Source organism: Monodon monoceros, unplaced genomic scaffold (genome assembly GCF_005190385.1).
Source record: "Monodon monoceros isolate NGI ecotype Baffin Bay Population unplaced genomic scaffold, NGI_Narwhal_1 Super_Scaffold_19, whole genome shotgun sequence".
In the NCBI taxonomy this organism is placed as follows: domain Eukaryota; kingdom Metazoa; phylum Chordata; class Mammalia; order Artiodactyla; family Monodontidae; genus Monodon; species Monodon monoceros.
This window is the reverse complement of record NW_021703775.1, coordinates 46,499,767-46,523,010: the sequence shown is the minus strand read 5'-3', so window position 1 is coordinate 46,523,010 and position 23,244 is coordinate 46,499,767. Positions and strand designations below refer to the sequence as shown.

The 23,244-nt window shown below is 32.6% G+C and overlaps 1 protein-coding gene across 14 annotated transcripts in view; it reads right to left on the bottom strand.

Annotated features, from left to right (window-relative positions):
• The window catches only part of NRXN1 (neurexin 1), a 1,121,986-nt gene that overhangs the window by 1,009,497 nt on the left and 89,245 nt on the right, over positions 1–23,244 (bottom strand). For 6 of the 14 annotated variants that reach the window (XM_029232577.1, XM_029232574.1, XM_029232582.1 and 3 more), the window contains 3 exons: positions 12,860–12,877; positions 9,517–9,546; positions 8,741–8,752 (listed from right to left, as the gene is read on the bottom strand). The exons of 4 other annotated variants lie outside the window; for them this stretch is intronic. In XM_029232577.1, coding sequence (XP_029088410.1) covers positions 8,741–8,752; positions 9,517–9,546; positions 12,860–12,877 — 60 coding nt within the window. The remainder of the gene's footprint in view (positions 1–8,740; positions 8,753–9,516; positions 9,547–12,859; positions 12,878–23,244) is intronic. 4 more of the 14 variants (XM_029232579.1, XM_029232578.1, XM_029232580.1 and 1 more) reach the window with 3 other exon arrangements.

The following is a 23,244-nucleotide window of genomic DNA, read 5'->3' as shown; positions in this document are numbered from 1 at the left end:
AGTCCAGAAATGGAAAACTGGGTCAGTTGACCAGGTAATTCAGGCCAAAAAAATAAAATATTGTTTAGAAACTTCATGTAACACATGAGTCATTTTAATTTCCTGAATTACCCATTGTCTCAGTAGTCTAATTTTCTGGTCTGTATCTGGGCCATGTAACAAAAAAATCTTTAAGGTGAAAGAAAATACTATCCTTACTTCATACCTCTGGTAACATCTCTGTACTTTTTTTACTTGGTTGAAAGGAAACACTAATAATTCCTAGATTACTTCAGCTGCTACAATTCTGAATGAGCTATCATGTGGTCACAGGCACATGGCAATTCACAGGCAGACAAGACAAGCAGAAAAGAGAAAGCTGCACTTAGTGGAATACACATTTTATATAAGTAGATATAACTTGAATGTGTAAAGATGTGTTCTATAAAGTGGTAACTATTATTATCCACGTGTTCATATTTCTTAATGTCAAAAATCTTGAAAACATCCATTCTGGAAAGCTATGGCTTCAACAGTCCCACAAGAGAAGGATCACATTGGTGATTTAAGTAATAATGACTAAGATTGAATGAAAACACTCTCATTCTAGAGAGAATTTTCTCTCTCTCTCTCTCTATTCTGCCTCTCTCTCTCTCCCTCTCCATCTCTATTTCTACCAAAAGGACAAATAATAAGATGCTCAATTTAAGGAAAATATGGCCTTAAGCACTGCAGTCTTGTTCTTGCTTTTTAATTCAGAGATTTCCGACCACTGTAATTCTTCAACTCAGGTTCCACAGTTTAGGACAGCTGGCTGCAAATCCAGACTACTTGATAAATCATCTAGTTGAACAAACGATCATTTATCCCCAGGCTGGGAAAAAGTCAAAGGCCCTTTGGGCGTATATAGCTATTTGAGGATCTGAGAAGAATGAACCTATTTCTTTCAATATGAGAAGCACTAGATAAGCTACATGAATATAAAGTAAAAGGGGACCCACTTCATTCTTTGAAACTTTTCCTCTGTCACAAATTGCCAAAAGGTACCTCCTGAAAGTCACAATGAATCCTGCTAGTTAGAAGCCATTAGAAGCCAAACTCCCAGGAACCTCTTCCTGTTACCTATACACAGAGATATATACAAAGATGAATTATTATCCCTTTCTTAAAGAAATATTCCTTTAAGACTGATTGTTAGAGGGATTATAAAGAAAAGGCTTGACCATCAGTGGTCAATGGAGAGGTTTTCAAATCCCTTCCAAATTCTGTGAGATCACCTACATTGGGCAGGGAACAAGGAAGATCAAAAGGGTCGTGTCGGAGTCCTCCTCACACCCAGTTTAAGGAGAAAAATTCTGGTTTTATTGATCTTATTTATTTTTCCTTTATTAGAATATTTACCTTGAAGTGAAAGAAATTTGAAAATCAGTGTATTATATGAGAAAGAAAAAAGAGCATCCAAAGCAAAATCTGAAAAGAAATTTTATAAACTTATTTAACCAATCAGTCAGTCATTAAACAAGTATAATATTATTGAGGACCTACTTGTGCCAGCCCCTGTTCTGGGGCCCTTGAGATATATCAGGCAGGGCAGAGATCTCTGCCCTTTTATATTCTGGTGGAAGAAAGACAGACAATAAACAGTAAACAAAATAAATGAAAACATTTTAAAGCATGTTAAAAGATAATAATTGTTATGGAAGAGAAACTAGATTGGGGTAAGAGAGTTCAGGAAAGGGTCAAATCATAGTATTAAATAGGATGGTCAAAATAAGTCTCTTGAGACTCAGGTGTCATTTGAGCAAAATCTTGAAGGATGTGAGGGCATAGCCAATTATTTAAGTATCTTAAGGTAATTATGTTTCTTTTTCCCACAAAGATACCTGTCGAAGAAGAGAAGACCCTAATTAGCTTTTCTTTGAAAATTTGGTCTTCAGGTGACTAAGTGGTTAGTATAAACTTAACTCATATATCACTCTATTACTCATTAATGAGGCAAAACATTAATTCATAAAAATGTTTCCTCTAGATGGTACTTCCAGTCCACGAGAAAATATTTAACTCCCTGCTCCCTTCAGCCCATTAATTTGCATCTAAAGAGCAGCATTTTGCCACTGAACTCCTAGGTTTGTTCAAAGGGGAGGCAAGTCCATTTCAGCTTCATCACTGTATGCAAGAGAAATGTGAAAATGTAAAGAGTTACAGAAATATCTAAATACATTTGACTGAGTAGACTCAACCTTTCACGCTTTATTGTATTTACAATATTCTTTGTAGTATGGGCCATCAGAATACTGATGTCCAGTTAGTTATAACTTAAAACAATCACAGAATCATAAATTATCGGGTATTCATAGGATGGGCAGAAGATATTAAGACATTAATACCTTTTTAAAACCCTGGGCAGATTATAGACCATTAGTTTTCAAATTTATTTAATCTAAAGGTTCACAGTGTGTCTTATTTTATCATCACCATTGATAAAAACCATCTTTTACTTTTGTGATTTGTCATGTAACAATATACTTGAGAATGGAGTGTTTTTACTGGCTAATAATACAGATCCTATTATCTAGATATGTGAGGCTAAATTATTTGCCCAAGGTCAGTAAAGAGCAATTACAGGATTTGAACCCAGGTCTTATGACTTCATGACGCTCACCTACCACCCTATACTGTTCCCCTGTTATAAGGTAGAGTTTTACCCCTAAAATGAAACCTTCAAAATGAGAAACAACAGCATCTTATATAATACTCTATGATTGGTTTCCTTCACATTACCTCTAACTTTATTTTTAAGAATAAGAAGATAAAACCCTGTTTCATGAGTATTAGTGTGTAAGTGGAGCAAGTCTTTAAGGTCTCCTTAGGAATGGTTGGTTACTCTATATCAGTTATTTTAGTTCAAAATCTCCACAGTGTTTTTGCCTATCATAATAAGCAATATCTCCTCTTATATCTTACAAATAAAAGAGTGTCAGCAATTTTTTAAAGATTATGTGTAAAGTTCTTCCCTGCTCCAAAATTCTATGATTCTAGTTAAAGATTCAAATCTCGTTAGTATACAAGCTAAGCATTCTGGGTAATTATAGTGTTCTTTAAAACCACTGGCCAACACAATTTAAGAAATACCTTCTTACCAGCCTAAATGTTTTGATTTTTTTTTAATCCAGATTAACAAAAATACATTTCAAAATGGATAAGTAAGATAAAATCATGATTTTGGAAAAGGAATTCTCATTTTAATATCCAATATGATATAACATAAATGTTTTGTTATTTATGATCTATTTTAGTAAAGCATCTAAATTTATATTTTTACTACATCATTCTTTAAACTGTTAAGACTGTGAAGAGTCCTTTCTGTGCTCTTCTCTGAGGATTAATTCATCTACTACAAGCCTAACAAAATCCTTATTTAGTTTACCAGTTACTCAATGTCATAATTGTTTACAGAATGTAAATGGGAAACTTCTCATCACAGAGCCAATAGTGCAGAGATAAAAAGGAGCTGGGACTTTTCTTAGTAATAAATATAATGACAAAATTGATTAAATTGCAGCAAGAGATAATACAGAAATATTTACTCTTCAGGTAGCTTTTCTTGATTGTACTCAGAAATGACAGACATGTAGGCTAAAGAAGAACTGCAAAATAAATACCGAATTCTAAATAGTCGCATAGCCTTCTGAGTATATCATACTGATGAAGTAGACATTTAATATCTCATTTCATGAAGTGAAATTCTGGTCTTTCCATGTTCGGTAGCTGTGAATGAGGGGCTTCCAGTACTGCAACAGTAGAAATCGTAATAGATAAACCAAAATAAATTATGTCTTGGTTGCAAATACACCACACATAGGCATTCCAATACAGTAAGATTCTGTCAACATTCACGAATGCTTCTGAACAATGCAGAATAGTTAATATTTTCAAGCTAAATGAGGAGATATGATTTAAGAAGCCATACAAAAGAAGAGAAATGTGACTATTTTCAAAATTAAACTAGTTCTACAACAGAAACCACAGCAAAATGTATTTCAGAGTTATAAAACAAATACACGTCATGACATTGGTGACTGCAAACTGCACTTCACAGACAAATCAGCTACACAGCAACATGAGAGATGAAAGATGGTAACAAAAATCATGGAAACAGAAGAAAATGTATAAGAATACTAAATGTGTTATTCTTCTCTAAGTATTAATAATATCAAATCTACTTCAAGAGTAAATAGAATATTAATTGTGGTTTGACATTACAGATAATTTTTAAAATACATAATCTTTGATAGTGCTTATCAATTAGTTGAGTGGAATCAATTATACCTAGGTATTAACACAATTGGTTACGAGAAAAATCTGTATTTTCTTTGTAATTATTCTAAGATCTTCATTTTCACTAATACAATAAAGTTTAGGCACTTTTAAAATGTGTAATTACATGCTTGACAGTTGTAATAACTTGGCCTTCTAGTAACATGAGAAACCTGGATAATCAAACAATAAACATTTGAAAGAGTCAAATGGACACTTATTTCGCAAATATGTTGTACGATTCATAAATGCAAGGAATAGCAAGTATGCTCATATCACAAGATAAGACAAATTTTGGCTTTATTGAAAGCTTACAATCCTAACCCAATTTAAACACAGTTCTTATGATACATCACAGTTGATACAGTTTAAAAAAAAAAAAAAAATCATGAAACCACATTAGTTAGCTTATCATCTTATATGAATTTCAGGAAAACTCCTGTACTTGTTATCAAGTTAGAAAATAAAATTTGATTATTTGCCACTGTGACAGTGAATCACATTAAAATTTTTGAAAACCCTCCAACACAAAAATACACTGACTTTATTTCCTTACAGGACCATTGCTGTGCATAGGCTAAGACATATTAAAGTGCTACTGGAATGATGTCTTACTAGAAAGAAATACTGCAGCTTTGGACAAGGATATGAATGATAGGAAAAAAAAGAAGTTCAGAGATAGAGACAGAGAGGATTCAATATAATCTGTTGCTACAATTTTTTTAGATATTTGAATAAGTTTCCTTTTCCACCCTCTACTATGTCCACTACAAACCCTCCATGTCCTCCTCTACATCTACCTTTTCCAATATGCTCCCAACACACACATACTTAAGTCATGAGAATTGCAAATTCAAGATACAGTAAGAAAAATATTCTGGAAATACAATGGTCAAAAAAAGAAAGTCACATGGAGCTTATATTCTACTAGGAAAAAGTTGACATTTAACATATAAATCACTCACATAAATATATACAATTATAATGATTATTATGATGGAAAATACAGGCTTTCAATCAACATTTAACTGACAATTATTAACCTGTGCTCCCAAGCTATTAACCAGCCACGATGGCTGGATTTGCAGTTATTTGATGTAACTTTCTTTGACGTTTTCTTATTTAAATGGTCATTCATTTCTTTCCAACATTAGAGTAAAATATAAGTAAATAATTTTTGGAATGAAGTGACCAGTTAAACATACATAGAAAAAAACAAAAAACTAAATTCCCCAGGCAAATAGATAAATCTAAATTCTAAATAGAGTAGAGAATAAAGTTAGTATTATCAATAGTCCTAACAACACCCATGACAAATTTCAAACCTAAAAAGAAAGTAAACACAATGTCACAAAGACCACTTGAATCTACCTAGCCACAACCAACAGAAGTAAGGTTGGCCCTGAATACTATCTCTCTTCAGCTATTCCAAAGAAAGCAAAGTTTATTCCTACCTGTGACCAATTAAAGGTGACATATCCTTGTTTAGAAAACATGAAAACAAATCCAAATAATCAACTCTAAAATTTGAAACAGGATGACCAAATGAAAATATGAGGCATGATGGTCTACAGAGTGAGAAAGTTTCCATTTCATTCATTATGATTCTGCCAGCACATAGCAATGAGCCTTAACATGTCTCCAGCAGACTTATCTGTTTTTGTCATGTTATATGGTAAGGAATTCTGCAGGTTTCAAACCCTGAACAGGTAATTATGGAGTATGGAAGGATCCACACCAACTCTGTAAGGATACATCATAAAGTGATACCAGTGCTTACCTCTAGAGAGAAGCCTGGGGAGGAGGATGAAGAAGGTTATCAGAATAAATGTTCTTTTTTTGTAAATGTACTTTTAAAATGAAATACATTTGTCTATCATTGGACATTTAAAAATTCAGAAAATACTTAAGAATCCATACAGGATAAATCAAAATGATAGCAATAATGTTCTTGAACCTAGTTTTGCTTCTGGATTCAACAAAGGAAGACTTTAATCCACAGATGATCATTGCAGAGCACCTGAATTCACTAAAGAGAAAAGTGGTATCAAGAAAAATGCTCCAGGATTATAATTTGATGGGAAGACTTGAGAAGCATGAATTTACAATGCATATCAGTTATTTTAGAGTAGGTAGGTTTAACACATATTTTATGCACAACTAGGATTTAACCTGATACAAGAATCCACACTGTCAAGTTTCTATACATTTTTGACTCCTCCAACAGGTGGCACAAGGCAAGGATACCTTCCTAAGGGAGATCCTGATTCGTGTTATCTTTATCTTTTCTGAATGCCTATCACTGATCATACTTTTTAACCACTCTCCTAGCACTTCCATTTCTGTCATTTAAACTAACTTACTCACATGTTTTCATTCCCTATTTTATTGACACTCATTGAATATGGATGCCACATCATAGTCAAGATTGTATTTTTTGCTCTAGAATGCAGATTTGTTGAACTAATTTGCAATTAATGAAGACTTATAAATCATGTTTCTCATTTCTATACACATAATTAACCAGCATGTAAAGGTGATCACTTTGATTTGTAAAATACCCAAGTCCATCTTAAAGTCTTCTTTCCCCATTTAACACCAAGAAGCATCCTGGTCCTATTAACAGAAGAATGTAAAGGAAATACCAAATTCTTGTCCTGTGTAGTTTTGTGCTGATTGAGGAATAAAATTTGATGAAAACTGGTAAATATATGTTTGACACACATGCCAACAGAAAACATTTAAGACTGACATAGTAAAACTGAGTAAAGTTAAGTGACACTTAACATTAATTACACTGAAGTAAATATCAGCTAAGTTTAAACATGAATTATTCCATATGTAGACTTAAGTGGTTATATAATTAGCATATTATTTTATGAGTTACTTTTTTCACAACATAATGGGTATATATGTGTGCGTATATTTAGAAAGTTTGTGTATACACATGCATTCATACAAATACAAACATGCACATATACAAACACATAGACATTTACTTCACTCAGCCAGTAAAAAAAAATATAAATACAGATTCCCTCTATGCCATCCTGAGTCCTACACTAAGGAACATGGTGGAAAATGCCCACTTAAGAAAGGAAAGTAATGGTAATTTGGCCTCAAAAAAAAAAAAGTCTAGAAGGTATCCCAAATGGTACACAAAATCTCTAAAAGAATTGATAACATACTGTCATTGCATAGTTGTTAAAGGCTTAAAATATGATTAAATTATATTATTGGAAATGGTTGACCAAAACACAAACTGCAATAGCATATGTTCTCTTTTTATTGGCTCAAAGTATCCAAACATTTGTTTCTAAAGCTCTATGTTACACATTTAAAACTTTGATATCATTTCTTACTTATTGCTCTGCTCATGTTTGGTGCTTTTTCAAACAGAAAAGTTTCCCTGCTAGATGACACTAATGTAAAGGTGCAGAACTGTGAGCTTTGGTCTCAATTCACCAGATTAAGATTCAGAGCAAAAGAAAGATTCAGAGAATTCAAGGAAACACATGCCTGTCTTTAAAATAACAACAACAACAAAAACCAAACAAACAAAATAAAACAAAACTAGAGACCAAGGGCACATTCACCAATACATAGTTAAAAATGGTTACTTTAAAGGCTATGACACATATTTACCACAGTTGCACATCATCTACTTTCTTTTAATGAAAACACTAAACACAACGTGGATGGTCCTAAATGGCAAACTAAACATGCTTTTAAATTTGGCACCAATACTGTCAAAGAGTACACATGCCTGACTTACCAAGTGATGCAGAAGTGTAAACCTGAGTTGATAATGTTCTTAAAACAAAGTTAGTATGCACAAAAGAGAGAGCAGGCTCGTCTTGCTCCTTTGTCTCTTTCAGGACACTGCCTTTGCAGGTTATCATGGAGTCAACGTGTATATATGACATCTAGCAGACCACAAGCTGATGAGCCCAAAGCAGCACCATTTCAATGCTGCACATGCTTAGACTTACATCCCTAGGCAGAATGGCTGGGGTAGGTGCGCTCCAGAGTTACATGTTTGAGGATGATATATTTCTGGTGGCTACACTCATCATTTAACTACCATCAAATGATACTGCAAAAACTGACACTGAAACCTGTCACTAATTTCTAAATATGCTAATTATACTAGCAGCTGACACGAAAAAAAAGTCACTCTAAAGAGCAAGAAAAAAACAAAGGGAAACATTTTGATGGATTTTTCTTACCTTAAATTCATAAAATATTCATTACCACACATACCTACCTCCCAGTGCCCATTATTAATGCCAAAACGTCTAAATACATTTGAAAAATGTATTTTGCAAATGTTATTCACACTGATATTCACATAGATATTAATAAGAAATAAAATAATGTTATTCATATAGACGCACTGTTATTCATATAGATGATATTAAGAAGAAATAAAATAATGTAATACCTTTACTTTTACCTATGGATTTGATGAAATGGTTCCATGAAGAAAGGATTTCCATACAAAAAGAATAAAGAGGAGAGAAACAACAATAAGAATTATGAATATATGTATATGCACTACTCTTTGAAAATTAAATATACAAGAAGGTATAAATAGGATTTGAAAACAAATGGAGATACAATCAGTACATGTTGAGAAATCTGCCTTTTTTAAGGCAATACATGCAAAGAAATTAGAAAGCCCATGCTCACTTTAAAAGACTACACAAAAGGAGATACACAATGCTTATAGGTAGAAAAAGTATTGATTTTGTAGAACACTATACTCAGCATTTGAGAAGCCAGAAGCCAAAGATGTCTGCATGTTCCCAAACTGACATGCATGGGTGAAAAATGGACTCTTTCTGGTACAGTACATTAAACCAAATATCTTTTTTCATATGTTAATTTATGATGGTTCTCGGTTTTTCTTTACTATAACTACCCTTAACTGCATATGCTGATAAATGTATGAAAACTTTCAATTACAAGTTCTTATGTCTTATTTAGTTGCAGATATTATAGTGCAAAGAATAAAGGAAAATAAAATCAAAGGAGCAAACCAATATCAAACCAACAAAGGGGAGAAAAACACATGAAAAAATGTGAACAAAAATTATGTATTTAATTTGCAGCCAGATAATTTGCAAGCATTTGCCCATCCTTTGCAGTGATGGTTTGAAAGCAGCTACAGAACAAGAAAACACTGAAAGCAGAGTGGAAAAGGAACAGAGCCCATACCTTGGTCGCCCATCATCAGGTGCGCCAGACCTTGAAGGGAAACAAGAGCACAGTCAGCAATAAACAAGGGAGCATGGGAAGGCAGGGTTGTCACAGTGACAAAAATGTTCAGTGACAGACATCTTGTTTCCTATGAGACATGTCTGTATCACAGAGGCAAATCAAAAAGCATTCTTTCAACTCCTGGTTGGAATGCTTTGGGGCAAAGAATTATAGAACTGCAATTTAAACACTTGCATATGCTGCACCGTGTATTTCTTCTATGTATCAGTTGGAACATTCAAGAGCATAAGAGCATGACTTAAAATCCAACCAATCCCTTAAATATTGCACTTGCCCTTCGTGCCCTTTGATGAGACTGTTTTGAACACTGCCCCCACAGGGACTGCCATTCTTTGGTGATGAAATTATATTTTAAAAAACCCAAAAGAATACCTGAAACATGGGCTGGGTCTGATCTTTTTCCCCTCATCAAAAAATGAGAAGTTTCATAATTAAATGAAAAAAAAAAGCCACATCCTTAGTCACACTGAAATGATAATGCAGAAATGTCTCCTTGTCTGACACATGTAGCAATCGAATAAGCTTGTTCAAATACAAAAAAGATCATCAGACATGCAGGTATAAAGTTTGAATTTACTATAGAATAATGTTTTTAAGAAACAATGGATCACCTTTAAATAGGGTTAAGTAATTTCCCATGGAGAAAAAAATTATTCAGCATTTTACTTAAGCATTACTTAAATACTAAACTATGAGTTAACATGAGTATATTTAAGATATAATTTCATCAAGGAAGTTTTCTGAAACAATATTGAATTCCCTTTATTTAAATTATTTTTTAACTCTTGCTTGACAATTTCAGATTAAGATCACCCCTTTTCTAAAGAATACTAGCAATGTTCTTTTAAAAAAAATTTCACTGTCCAAGAAGATACGACTTACTTTTTAGCATTAATTCCTAGTTCTTTATTCTAAATTCAGAAATTAAGTTACTCTTCAATCCCTGTATATTTCAAGAATATGGGATAATGTCAAAGAAATATAGCATACATACAAATTTAATAAAATGTGTATTTCATTTCCCACTGTTAGTTCAAATATATTTGAGACTTTGAGCTACATAACATTGTGTATTACTTGCATCAGTATTGAAATAATCTGTATCATTTCCTTAAAAGGGGTATTTAAACATTCCTGTGGGGCAGATACAATTAAAATCATCATATAATCACAATATAAACATTATTTAACATAGTATTTTAAAGTTCCTGAAATCTAGCTTCTTTTGTATTTTCTAAGTGATTTTAACCCCCCCCACAAAAAAAATCATACAATCAGTTTAAAAGGTTTATGACCTGTTGGTGACTCATGATATCTTCTATGCTTAAGAATAGTGGCTTATCTGTCCAGGTTATATAATTTTTCATTTAATTTCACTTTAAATATTACTATACATATTTCCTAATAAAAGTTTATAACTTTTTTGTAAACTATTGATAAATCAGGGAAATATCTCTGTACAAGATATAATTTTTAGATTCCTCAATGGTTTTTAATACCACCTTAGTGAGAATGGAAATTTTTAAATCTCAAAAGCATTAACATTGTTCATGCTATACTTTCTACCTCTAAAGGAGCTAGACTATATTGCCAAAGTGGAGTTATAAATAGGGATGTTAAAAATTATGACTGAATAAACTTTATTACAATAGTTTATGAGCCTATACTCTGAAAATCTTGTCAAAATTTTTCATGGGATGAGTGTGTGTAAGGACAGGGGCATTCATGCTTATTAAGGTGATTTTAAAGCTCCTTGGAATGCAACTGGATTTAAAGAGAAAAGAGCAGAAACATGGAACATTTTACAGGATGGTTAAGGAAATGCAAAAGAAGTCAAAAAGATACTTAAAAAAAACCTTTTGATCTCAAATAACATGCACAATTATAAATGAGACTGATTTTGAAAGATGTCAGTCAGATCTGCAGGGTAATATCTTTTCCAAGTACACACTCACATGTTATTTAAATTATAGTATAGAAAAAAAAAGCCATATACAGATGCAACACTTGGAAAAATAGTCACTGATGATTTCTTTTAAAGTTTTAATCTATTTTACTTAAATAATGAAACAGAAATGTTTAGCAACTAAGCAATTGAAAGAATCCATGAAAGAATCACAAATAATATGTTGAAACCTGTTACTGATCAACTTTGTATTATCATGTATTGCTCTTTGAGACATCAAATCTTAGTAACTTTAATGGTTATTTATCTGTAACATTAGATGGGGACTCTTTTTCTAGGGAATCCATCATTGTGCAGAAATGAACATTATAAATGGCTATATTTCAAAACATTGTAACAAAATAAAATATGCTAAACACTTTCTTCTGATATAGATACTAGTAAGTTGTTTATGCAAGAACTGTTAATGCTGATTATGTAAGTTGATAGGACATCAACTTCCCTTTCACAATTCTTTGTTCTTCGTAGTTCTTTTTGTATTTTTATCCTTTACATATTTCTTTGGCAGCACATGGATAAGTTCTTTAAACGTAAGAATGTTAAAATATGAAACTAACACAACATGGAAAATCAACTACATTTTGATAAAAATCTTAAAATTTTTTTTAAAAGAATGTTGAAATATGTTTTAGTTTGTTGGATTCTACAGGAAAAATGTGTAACTTTCTCAAAATTCCTTGATAGAGATAACTTTAGAAAACCTTAAACAAACACCATAATTTTATTTAACAGACACAGAATATTACAAATATACTTACCAGTAATCACGCTGGAGTGCTGTATGCTTTCATTTCCACTGGCCAATGGCTTATTTTTAATCTAAACTTATACGTCTTAATTATAGTCAGTCCTTTATTTTGTGTTCTTTTTATAAATCAAATCATTTGAAACTAGACCAATGGGCTAGAGATGATGTAATGCTCAACATTTCCCAAAGAAATCATTTTGACCAAGAAAAAAAAATGGAGAAAGAATCATGCACTGTGTTCAGAAACTGCAAAGAAATACTTTCTCATTTAAAATAAAAGCAGCAGGATTGTGTCATTTTTCCATGCAGAACACTGAAATAAGTGTTCTAAGTTTCATACGGGATGCTGAAGTCCATCAAAGGCTGGAGTTAAGGTTGAAGGAGTTTCATATACTTGGGGCTGATGGAGTTGAGAGTGTGTGTGTTCTATATGAAAAATGATACACAATCCAGAAATCAGCAAATACTCAGAAGTTCAACTTACCTTCTATATTCGAGATGTACTCTATTAATACTAAGAAATAAAAGGCAAATGAGCGTTGGAAAATAAAGTACAAAGCACCCACCTTCCACATTGTTGTCTTCTGAAAGCACATGACAAGGAGGGAGAGAAAAGGAAAAACATTCATTAAGCAGCATGCAGACTGGACCTTGCCTTTGCATGTCTTTTTCATGCAAGGCACCAAACACATCATGCAAGTGCTCCATCGTTCCCATTCAAAGGGGAAAACACAATCACGGGAAAGCAGGTTCCCTCCCATTGGCAGCATTTAAAGAATATGAGACGAAATTATAGTAATACTGCTGTGTACTGAGCAAGGAGTGTTCAAAAGTCTTTCACTGCCCTGTGTAAAGCAAACATAACTCTTACATGTTGCTGGCATGGTTGCCCTAGGCAATTATTTTTACAGCTTTTCTTAAAATAACAATTCTAAAAGATTCTATTTCTAAAATCTGACTTGGACTTACTTGGACGAAAGAAAGTTCATTGCAAATAGCCATGACATTTCACTTAAAGGTATGCCTGTTCTACCAACTATGTAATCGACTTACTATAATGGCCTTTAAATATTTCTAATACTTCAACTTCTTTCCTTAAAAAAAACACAACATAAATTTATGCACCTAAAATCTATCATTTATTTAGTTTGTTTATAGTGTGTTCATATTTTATCACAGATGACGATGGTTTATTATAATTTTTTAAATGCTAACTTTCAAAAATGTTAAGTAGAAAGAGTAATGAGTGCAAGAGCAGTCCATTTGGCAGCTGTCCTTTAGGCAAAGTATATCATGATTTATTCACTTTGTGCTTCTGTTTAGGGTGAGAATATGTATGTAGTTAAGATAATGATAATATTGGGTGAACTTTCCCTTATATTTCCATATATCTACACAATATTTACATATTTTTTATATATTTATTTAAGTATATTTCCATATATATATATATACAAACACACACATATATACAACCAGATTTTGTATGTCTTTCCTACACATAATCAATGTAAGGGTATGTCTTTCCTACACATAATCAATGTAAGGGTATGGAATTTAAAATATTATTAGTATATATTAGGCAATTCAAGTACTATTTGAGACACCGGGCTTGGCATCAGGTAAGAAATGGAAGGAAAAACTGTTTTACGGCACTAGGGAGAGAGCAAGGTTTCAATACTTATCAAAATGTTTTCAACAGTAAAGTATATCCATGTTGACATTTCTTGTCTCATTCTTGTATTTCATTTAATTAGCTGTATTTTTTTTAGCTGTAATTTTTAAACTGCCCATTTGATGAAAAGTGTTTATAAAAAACAAAACAACAGCAAATGTAGTAACTTGAAAGAAAAACAACTGTAAATGCACCATTTCATAAGGTTCAACAAATAGCTTTTTTAATGGTTAAAGTTACTAATGAATTAAAAAATCATCAATTTTGTTTAAAATATATTAGGTGGAAACTGAAATATCAACACAGGTACACCTATTGATATGGTCTTACATAACAGAAAATTGTTAGTGGATAAATGTGGACAACAACACCTATACAAAATACTTGGTTTGCCAGAGCTTATTTTAAAAGAAATAAAAAATGATTGAAATATTTGGTATGTGATATTCATTTCCTGTTTGATTTAGGCTTCCAATCTACCAAATAAGGAATTAGAATTTGTTACTTTTCAATGGCAACTTGGACATGACATGGACACAAATAGTAAAGTTTCATTTTATTGTTTTATATTGGAAATCATACAAAGATATAGATTTTAATGTTATATACTTTGGTTTTTACAATGACATCCTTTGAAATTCTATTTCCCACCTAAGATGCTCATTTTTCAATAAGTTTATTAAATATGCAAAACAACAAAATCAGGGAATTTAGAGGACAGTCCTTTGGCAAATATGGTCATGAGCAGTACAGTCCCAGAAAGGGGTTTTGGGAAAGTGCTGCATGAAAATCTAATAGGGAAAAGAAAATGAAAAACAAGTCAACAAAATAAAACAGGACAAGTCTTGACACAAATTTTATAAATGTGCTTAGTAGGATATTAGGAAAGGAAGGTGCACTAATAAAATCAAGGTCATTGACTTGGTTCCTTGAAAATGAGTTCTCTTTTCACTCTTAACTAAGGCATGGAGCCACAGGCAATACCACTGATCCCGCCCAGTCATCCAGCATTTCTCTGAGTTATTCATACAGAGAACCAGCTTAACTAAAGGAACTCCTTTTATGCAAATCCAAGTCATGCCCAAAGTGTAATCAAATCCTGACTTGACCATGTTCAGAAAAATAGTCTTCTCCGAAGACTTAGATTTTTTTAAAGAAGTACTAGAGTGAAAGAAAGGGTAATATATTAACTATTTTAAAAATTTTTTAAAAAAGAAGAAAAAGAAGAAGAAAACTGGCTTAGAACAGACTTTCCTTGAGTTTCTATATATTTTCAGATTCAATCATAGGATAAAAAAAACTTCTCTTTTTTTGTTTCATTCTATTCTACCCCTTTGGTAAGCATTTGTTGGCTTTAGTTGACTTAAAACCTGTTAACCTAGAGATGACCTCTATGTTATTTCAGAATTTGGAAGTAGCTATAAATGGCAGAAGCTCTAGCATTTACAATCATTCTCTATGTATTTTTCTTTTTTTCTTTCCTTTCTACTTGGTTTTTGGACTAAACAAAGAATATCAAGTTTAAAAAGAATAGTTTTTCTCATCACACCAACTTTTGCTTTCTCTTTGCGATCAAATACTATTTTGGTTTTGAGCAGCAACAGAGAGAGGGGCTGAAATTGGTATGCCCCAGTGTAAAGGTAAAGCAGTATATTTTGCCTTAGTGTAAGGTAGAAAGCAGTCCATCCAGCCTTACCTGCATACATTGTCAAGTTAGGGAAAAGCTCTCGGTTTGCAGAAAACCCTGGCTTCTTAATTCTGCTGACCTAATCCTGCTGTGTACATGAAGTGAGCCTCTTAGTAATCAACTTTACTATGATCACCATGCCACCTATAAAGATCACACTCTTTTTCTTTTGATTGTGAAAATAATAAATATAAAACCATGAAAAAGATAACTTAAATCTTATTTTTCTTTCAGATAAGACATACTTCCCTCACAGAGACAGAAATCAAACACTAGAATATCAGTCATGTTATTTGTGTGCTGACATTGAGGGAAGCTGCAGACTATTAAATTGTATGTTTTAAAATTACTTCAAAAGAGCATCTTCACAAATGTTTTTCCTTTGGCCCCCAGCTTATAAGAATGCAAGGACGGTAACTTTATTATGACAGTGTTCTTTGCACATAACCTTAATGACATACTACTTGGAAAAGAGAAATGAATAAGGAAAAAATGTTCTTGTTTCGATGTAAAGAAAATCAGAAATTTAATCATGACAAGTGAATAAATTAAAGTTTGGAATAAAATGTCACAATTAACTCCTTTTTGTATAATCAGTGTTTAAGCTTAGCAATATGAAAGACTTCATCTAAATGCACATGCAGTAGTCAACTTACACGCTACATTCTACATTAAAAACTGGCCAGAAGAAGTCTCCTGCCCTCACTTGTGCTTTCTTTCTCCGTTTCAGCTTTCTTCCTTCTCTGCTAGTTGCCTGTGACCGGCTCCCTTCATTTTCTTTCACTCCCTCGCTCCTCCATCAAAACTGCCACTATCTCAGGCGGCTTCCCACACAGATCTATGCCCTCCACAGTGGGCTACATAGAAAAACTGGTGGCGGGTGCTAGCCAGCAGAAGGAGGAATTCAGAATACAATTTTATTTCCTTTCTTAACATACCTCGAGCTTGCTAGTGTCTATCCTCGTCTTTCTAGCCCCTCACATTACTTTTGAAGATTTCACCCCTTATTTGGAGGACCAAATGCCAGTATAGCAGGGTCTGGTTCCCATGGTGGCACAGGATGGAGTTTTGTTTTATTTTTCTTTTGGTGTTAACAGTGAAAGCCTTTTGAAAACCTCAATAATCTGGGAATGCTTCAAGGACTGGGAAATGGAGAAAATCATTGGTTCTTTGGATCTGGGTATCAGTCCGCTGGAGGAAGACAAAAGCCAGCCAGAACCAACAGGAGGTGCAAACAGAAAATGAAGCAGAAAGGTCCATTATGGAGGCTTAAGGAAGGAAAGAAACAGTCTGGGCAGGAATCCGGCTAGTTGCAAAAATGCTTTTTAACAGGTGGGCTCGGCAACTTATTTCAAATTCACCTAAATGACACTCCCACTCAGCCTGCTGGAATCTGGATCCTAGGGCATGAGGGAAGCCAACTAGAGAAGCTAATTTCTTTTCTCTCTTTTCACTGTTCAGGAGTGATAAGGGTATCTCTAACCAACTTGAAGCAGCAGAGATGTTCCTGGCATCACACTTAGAACTATAAAACCATTCTCCCTAGGAACATTATGGGCAATGTCTGACTATACTTTTGGTACAATACAATGTGTCAAGTATATCATGGAATTAATGAGTCCTTTGTGAAGTGGCCTGAGTTTACTTTGCCTTACAGTGTTGTTTCCATGGGAAATGTGATATGTGTTTCAACCTATTTATTCAAATAACTTTTGAGATTATACTTTCATAAGCTGGAGACTCCCTATGTTTCTGCTTCACAAAGTACCTACCAATTTTGTTACAAAGAACTTGTGGTATTCGATTCAAAATGTTCCATCTTGTTAATGGAGGAAGAAAGTAAGAAAGGGAAAGAAGGAAGAAAGAAGGAAGTCTAATTATATGGCAGATTCTTCTGGTGTTTTAAGCTGTTCAATTGTCCTAATAGAATTTAACAGTTATTAGTCAACATATTAAAGTATATATTAAATAGCACGCATAAACTATATTGCATACAATTTCACATTTTCTTTTCATGAGGGACTATTACAAGGATTTTATTTTGCTTTTATAGCCTCAATTCTTCCCTACATCTAAACCTTGAGAGTTAACATTTATATATTCATATCAATAGCTGGACTTAGGGAAAGACCACTGCATTTAACAGTGACCATAAACAGAGCATAGTCTACACCGTGTGTGCTCATTTTTATTGTTTTATTGCTTACTGAGAAATGGACATTTCCTAGTACAGAACTTACAGATAACAGTGAACAGGGTGTTACCATGTACCTTCCCACCCAAGCTCAATCATTGCTACACAAACTCTCCAAAGAAAGCTGGTTTGGTGAGTAGTGCTTCCTTATTAATTAAGAGTCCAAAGTCACCACATTTTAGGAGGAAAGCTCTTGGTTTGGAGTTGAGAAAATAAATTTAAATACACCCCTACCTACCTACCCAACATATCACCCCTTCTAGTGGGTGTGCCAGTACTCAGATGGGACTTTTCTTACAAGCAAATAAACAGGAAACATCTTCTGGCTTGTGTGGTTCCAGCAGAGAATACTCCACAATGTGTCCTAGGTTCTCCAACATTAAATAGACAGTAGGTGAATTCTGCTGAAGGACACCAATGGCCCTTCATTTGAGAGAACTGTCTAACATATGCTTGATGTGTACAGTTTTTTCACAAATCATTTTATTACAGAGATGTTTCAAATAAACTTTCAAATCCTTCTGATTTTACTCATTTATACTTAGCTTCTCAGACAAATCTATTTAATTTCTCTGAGAAATAAAAACAAACATATTTTGTCATTAAATTAAGGGGATATTGCACAAAAATATGACTAAACCATACTGTAAGAAAAAGTCCTAAATTTAGAGTTTAACAAATTAGATTTGTATAAATTGAACAGAAAATAGTTCGTATGATATAAAACTGACCTGTCTTTTATAAATACATTATTATATTTAAGGAAAAATAAAATTTTATTTCAAAATAAATAATTCACGTTATCTTTAATCCATTAGGACGTTTGCACATTTAACAAATAGTCTGGAAGAAAAATGAAATAAATATTAAAAGGATATTTCAGTTCTTCAAGACTTTTTCATTTTCTTTAGTGTTTAAAACTCAAGATATTTGCATATTTTATAATTTATGGCTAATTTAATTTTAAAGTTTTATAGAAATCACTGAAAATAATTTTAAGGGGAATTAGCTGGGTTTTTTTCCCTAAATGAATCAGATAGTATGTTAAAATTTTCCAGGAATCTCTCAGAGTTGACTAAAATGCTACCTACAATGAACCAAATATCTAGTAATCTTTTCACATGTAGGACATTTGAATAGGAGGAAGACTGTTGAAAAGAATTCTTCTGCTTCTCCAAAGACTGAAAGCACTTATTAGTCCAATAGTACCTGGGGTTGAAACATATAAAATTATTGTTTTCAGATCAAAATTGGTTAAATATCAACAATTTAATATGGTTAGATCTAATATTTGTAAGTTGGTGGTTTCTCTACAAACTGTGCTATTCTCTGCTTACTAAATATAATGTAGGAATATCAGGTTAAGCCAAAACATTAATGCATTCCTTAGAATCAATCAGTGGAAAGCAGAAAATAATCAGAGCAAATGCAATTTTTATTAAATGTTTTATAAAATGTTATGAAGATCTCAAGTAACTTCTTCTAAATGCTCAAGAGAAATAAGAATAAAAAATAATATACTAACTCTTGGGTAGGCCTTACCACTTTAAATGTACTTTCATAAACATTATCTTATATAATCTTTATATTATCTCACTATGGTTGGGTGACTTGCCCAAGATACCCAAATAAAAAATAGAAGATTCCAAGAGTATACAGAAAGTATGTTTTAAGGCTCCTTGTGCAAGTTTGTGTAGATTTCAAAAAAAAAAATTGTTTTTCTTTTGAATTTTATTTATTTTTTATACAGCAGGTTCTTATTAGTTATCTATTTTATACATATTAGTGTATATATGTCAATTCCCAAAAAAAATTGTTTTAAAAAGAAAATAAACATGAAGAATTTGGACAACATAGGGTAATGCTGAAGTGTCTAGTAAGGTGGTGTGATGTTCCTGGAACTATTATCAAAATATATTTATTATTGTCACATTTTTTAAAGTAATACAATAAAGAAGTATGAAGGCTGTACTCATTATTTCTTTGATGCTGTTACAAGAAGGCAGAAATATTTAGGAAAAATATTTCTTTCTTAGTTGCATTTACGTGTTAACTCTATAAAGTCAAAAAATATAATACTATTTCCTTTATTGAAGAAAAAAAAAAGGTCCCAACACTCTTCTTCCCTGTACTATTAGAATGAATTATTTCCCATAAAAAATTAAAAAAACATGTTTATAAAACCTTTGCCCTATTATAATAGCAAAGAACAGGTGTGTTTACCCGTGGGCATTCTAACCACTAGAAATAAAAGGGAGAATTATTCCATAATTTCTTGCTGCCTTTAAAATTTAAAGGAAAGTGTTCATTTCATTCACGGCACATAAAATTTTTCTTCCCTTTTATAATATCTGAAACAAAAGAACACTTTCATTCCAAGTCAAATATTTTGGAGGGTAAGGCAATATAATACGAATTTGCCGCATATAGTGTATCTGCCTTTTCGTTTTACTTATAAAATGCAAACCTGATAAAAATATTACTTTTATTCCTTTTACATACATGTTGTATAGTAAATCTCCTCGGAACTAAGCAGCAAGTTCTAATCTTTTAAAATTTGAATCAATAGACAAGAAGAAAGAAAAACTAAATACATTGTCCAGTCTCCTATTTTCCTTAAAAAAATACAGTTTTATGTTACAGGCTAAGAATAAAATAGTTTGTTCATAGGTACAACCAATTCTATATCACTGAAAATTTCATATATAGAGATGTTTGGGCTAATGTCTAGTACTTAAGTAGACCCATATGAATGCAAGTCCATGTTGAAGAGGGGACCATAAGCTTGAATAATCTATCCTTTATCTGTTGATTTACTGATCCATAAAATCGAATCACTACAAATACAAGCTTTTAAGGTAGCCTTATAATTCCCCATCTTATCTTGTCCTGAAATGGACATTTGCTGCTTAAGAAAGCCCTCTGAAAGATAAAGAAAAAAAATTTTTGGACTCTTGTAGAGCATATTTAAATGTTAATTCCATCATTCAAAACAGTTCATTTTATTTTTTAAAATGGAAATATGAATATGATATAACATTATTTCTTGACGCTTGTACAAACTGCTTTCTGATTGCTGGAACAGAGACTTTTTTTTTTTTTTTTGATCCAAATGACTTCCAAGATAAAGACTTAATTTTCAAAATAATCTCATCAAGTTATAATTCATAATATATTGCTTCCAAATGTGTAGCAATACAATGCTATTATGACCACTTCAATTCATAAACTCCATCCTAAACATCAATACTTTTCTCAATATTCCCCATTAGGTCATTAATATTATTGTCACAGATTTTACCTGTAAGTCTATGACAATGTTTTTTACATAATAGTTTAGTAACAACAGGGGTTTTCAAATTAGTAAAAAGCATCCTCCATCACACAGTCTCATACAGTGAATTCTCTTACATTATATGTCAAAGACTTCTCTTCCTATAAAATAGGCTTCCTATTGAGTACTATACTATAGGAAAATAAACCGAATGGGCAAATAAAAGGATCAACATTTCTGTAACACTGAAATACTGCAGAGACAAGGAATATAAAAGGATAAAAGAAGCAGCTCAGACCTCTAGTTAATTCTATAAAAGTCCAAGATCCTATCAAGGGGCTATGACATGATAACAAATGCGCCACTGAGCAGGCAAATAAAAACTATGAGTAGGAAGAATGGAAAAATAACCCTGAACATGGAAGCATTAATTGTGACATAGTAAAAAAAAAAGGAGGTGGCAAAAACATCTAAGAGATGAAACAATAGGTTAAAGAGTTTCATATAAAGAATGAAAAAGGTGAAGAATAAAAATTGAGTGGATCTGCCGACTCTATTTTCAGTATTTAAAGAATATAGGCCTGATCATAAAATTAAACATCGTTCATTTTATTATAGAAAAGTACTCTTATTTATGATTGGTTAGTGACATTCAATCTCCATTTTTACATGGTAAAGAAAATGAGTCAATGTAAGAATGGAAACAGAAATATATTTATAGCCTCAACATCTTAATAACATTTAATCTAGATATCCCAATGAGCTGTTGTCTGGTAAATAAATAAAGTATTGAAAAGGACAGATGATTTCCAAAGGGTCCTGAGTTCATCTGACATCTAAGTCCAGCCTCTACCATTAGAATGGCTTGAAAGGGATAATCCAACATAACCAGATATTTATTTATCTTATTTCAAAGAAGAAAATATATGTTTCTAAACCAGAATAGCATCCTGACTCAGTACTTTTTATGGACTGAATGTTTGTGCACCCCCAAAATTCATGTTGAAACCCTACTTCTCAGTATGATGATATTAGGAGGTGGGGCCTTTGGGAGATAATTAGGATTATATAAGGTTATAGGAGTGAAGCCTTCATGAATGGAATTAGTGCCCTTGTAAAAGTCATGAGAGAGCTTGCTTCCCCTCTCTACTCTCCACCATGTGAAAATTCACCAAAAAGTCAGCAGTCTTCAACCTGAAAGCAGACTCTCACCAGAACCTGATCATGCTGGCACCCTGATATCGGACTTCCAGCCTCCAGAACAGTAAGAAATAAAATTTCTGTTTTTTATAAGCCACCCAGTCTATGGTACTTTATGACAGCAGCCTGAACTATGACAATACTATTTTAGAACTTGTATTACTATGGAAAACTCACCTGTACAAAAAAATAGTAAATATGACACCAAAAACTTAATAGATTTCTGATATTATTACAACTGAGAAAAAAACTAGTTGTGCAATATGTATAATACATGGAATGGCTAATATCTACTGGCAAATGTAGTTCAGGGCAGTACCTAGTAGCTTAGGAAACGTGTACCTTATAGCTGTCAGAAGTAAATTATGTTCAAAATGGGCCATGCTGCAAGTAATGCTCACAAAACATAGTGGAAAAAGACTAGAAAAGTCACTAATTTGAAATACTGATTTTTTTTATTAGCTAATATGCTTCTCTTAGAGTTGAACAGAAACTATGCTGGATGCAGTTTGAGAGAATATACTTGATAATTTTAAATGGGCCTATTAACATAGAATAATTAAATCAAACACCTTAAGGCATGTAAATATGTATGAAAACAGTCACAGAGAGGAAAAATGATTTGAACAAAGTGTCAGGGTGAACAAATAACACTGAATCTTTAAGAAACTAGAAATCCTTGGAGAATCTAGGCATTTCCTGACAATATGCAATACTTTAATGTTTCATCTCATTCTTCCTGAAGAAGGAATTGGAAAGGAGGATGAGCTTGGAGTTAGGATCCTTCTAGGTTCTGTCACTACAAATCAGTTTTAGGAATCTAGATACATTTTTTTTAACATTTCTTTAATTTTCTCATTTGCTAATGTTTAACTTGTTCCATAGAGAGGCTGTGGCTCATAGCAGTGAAAAAATGTAAAA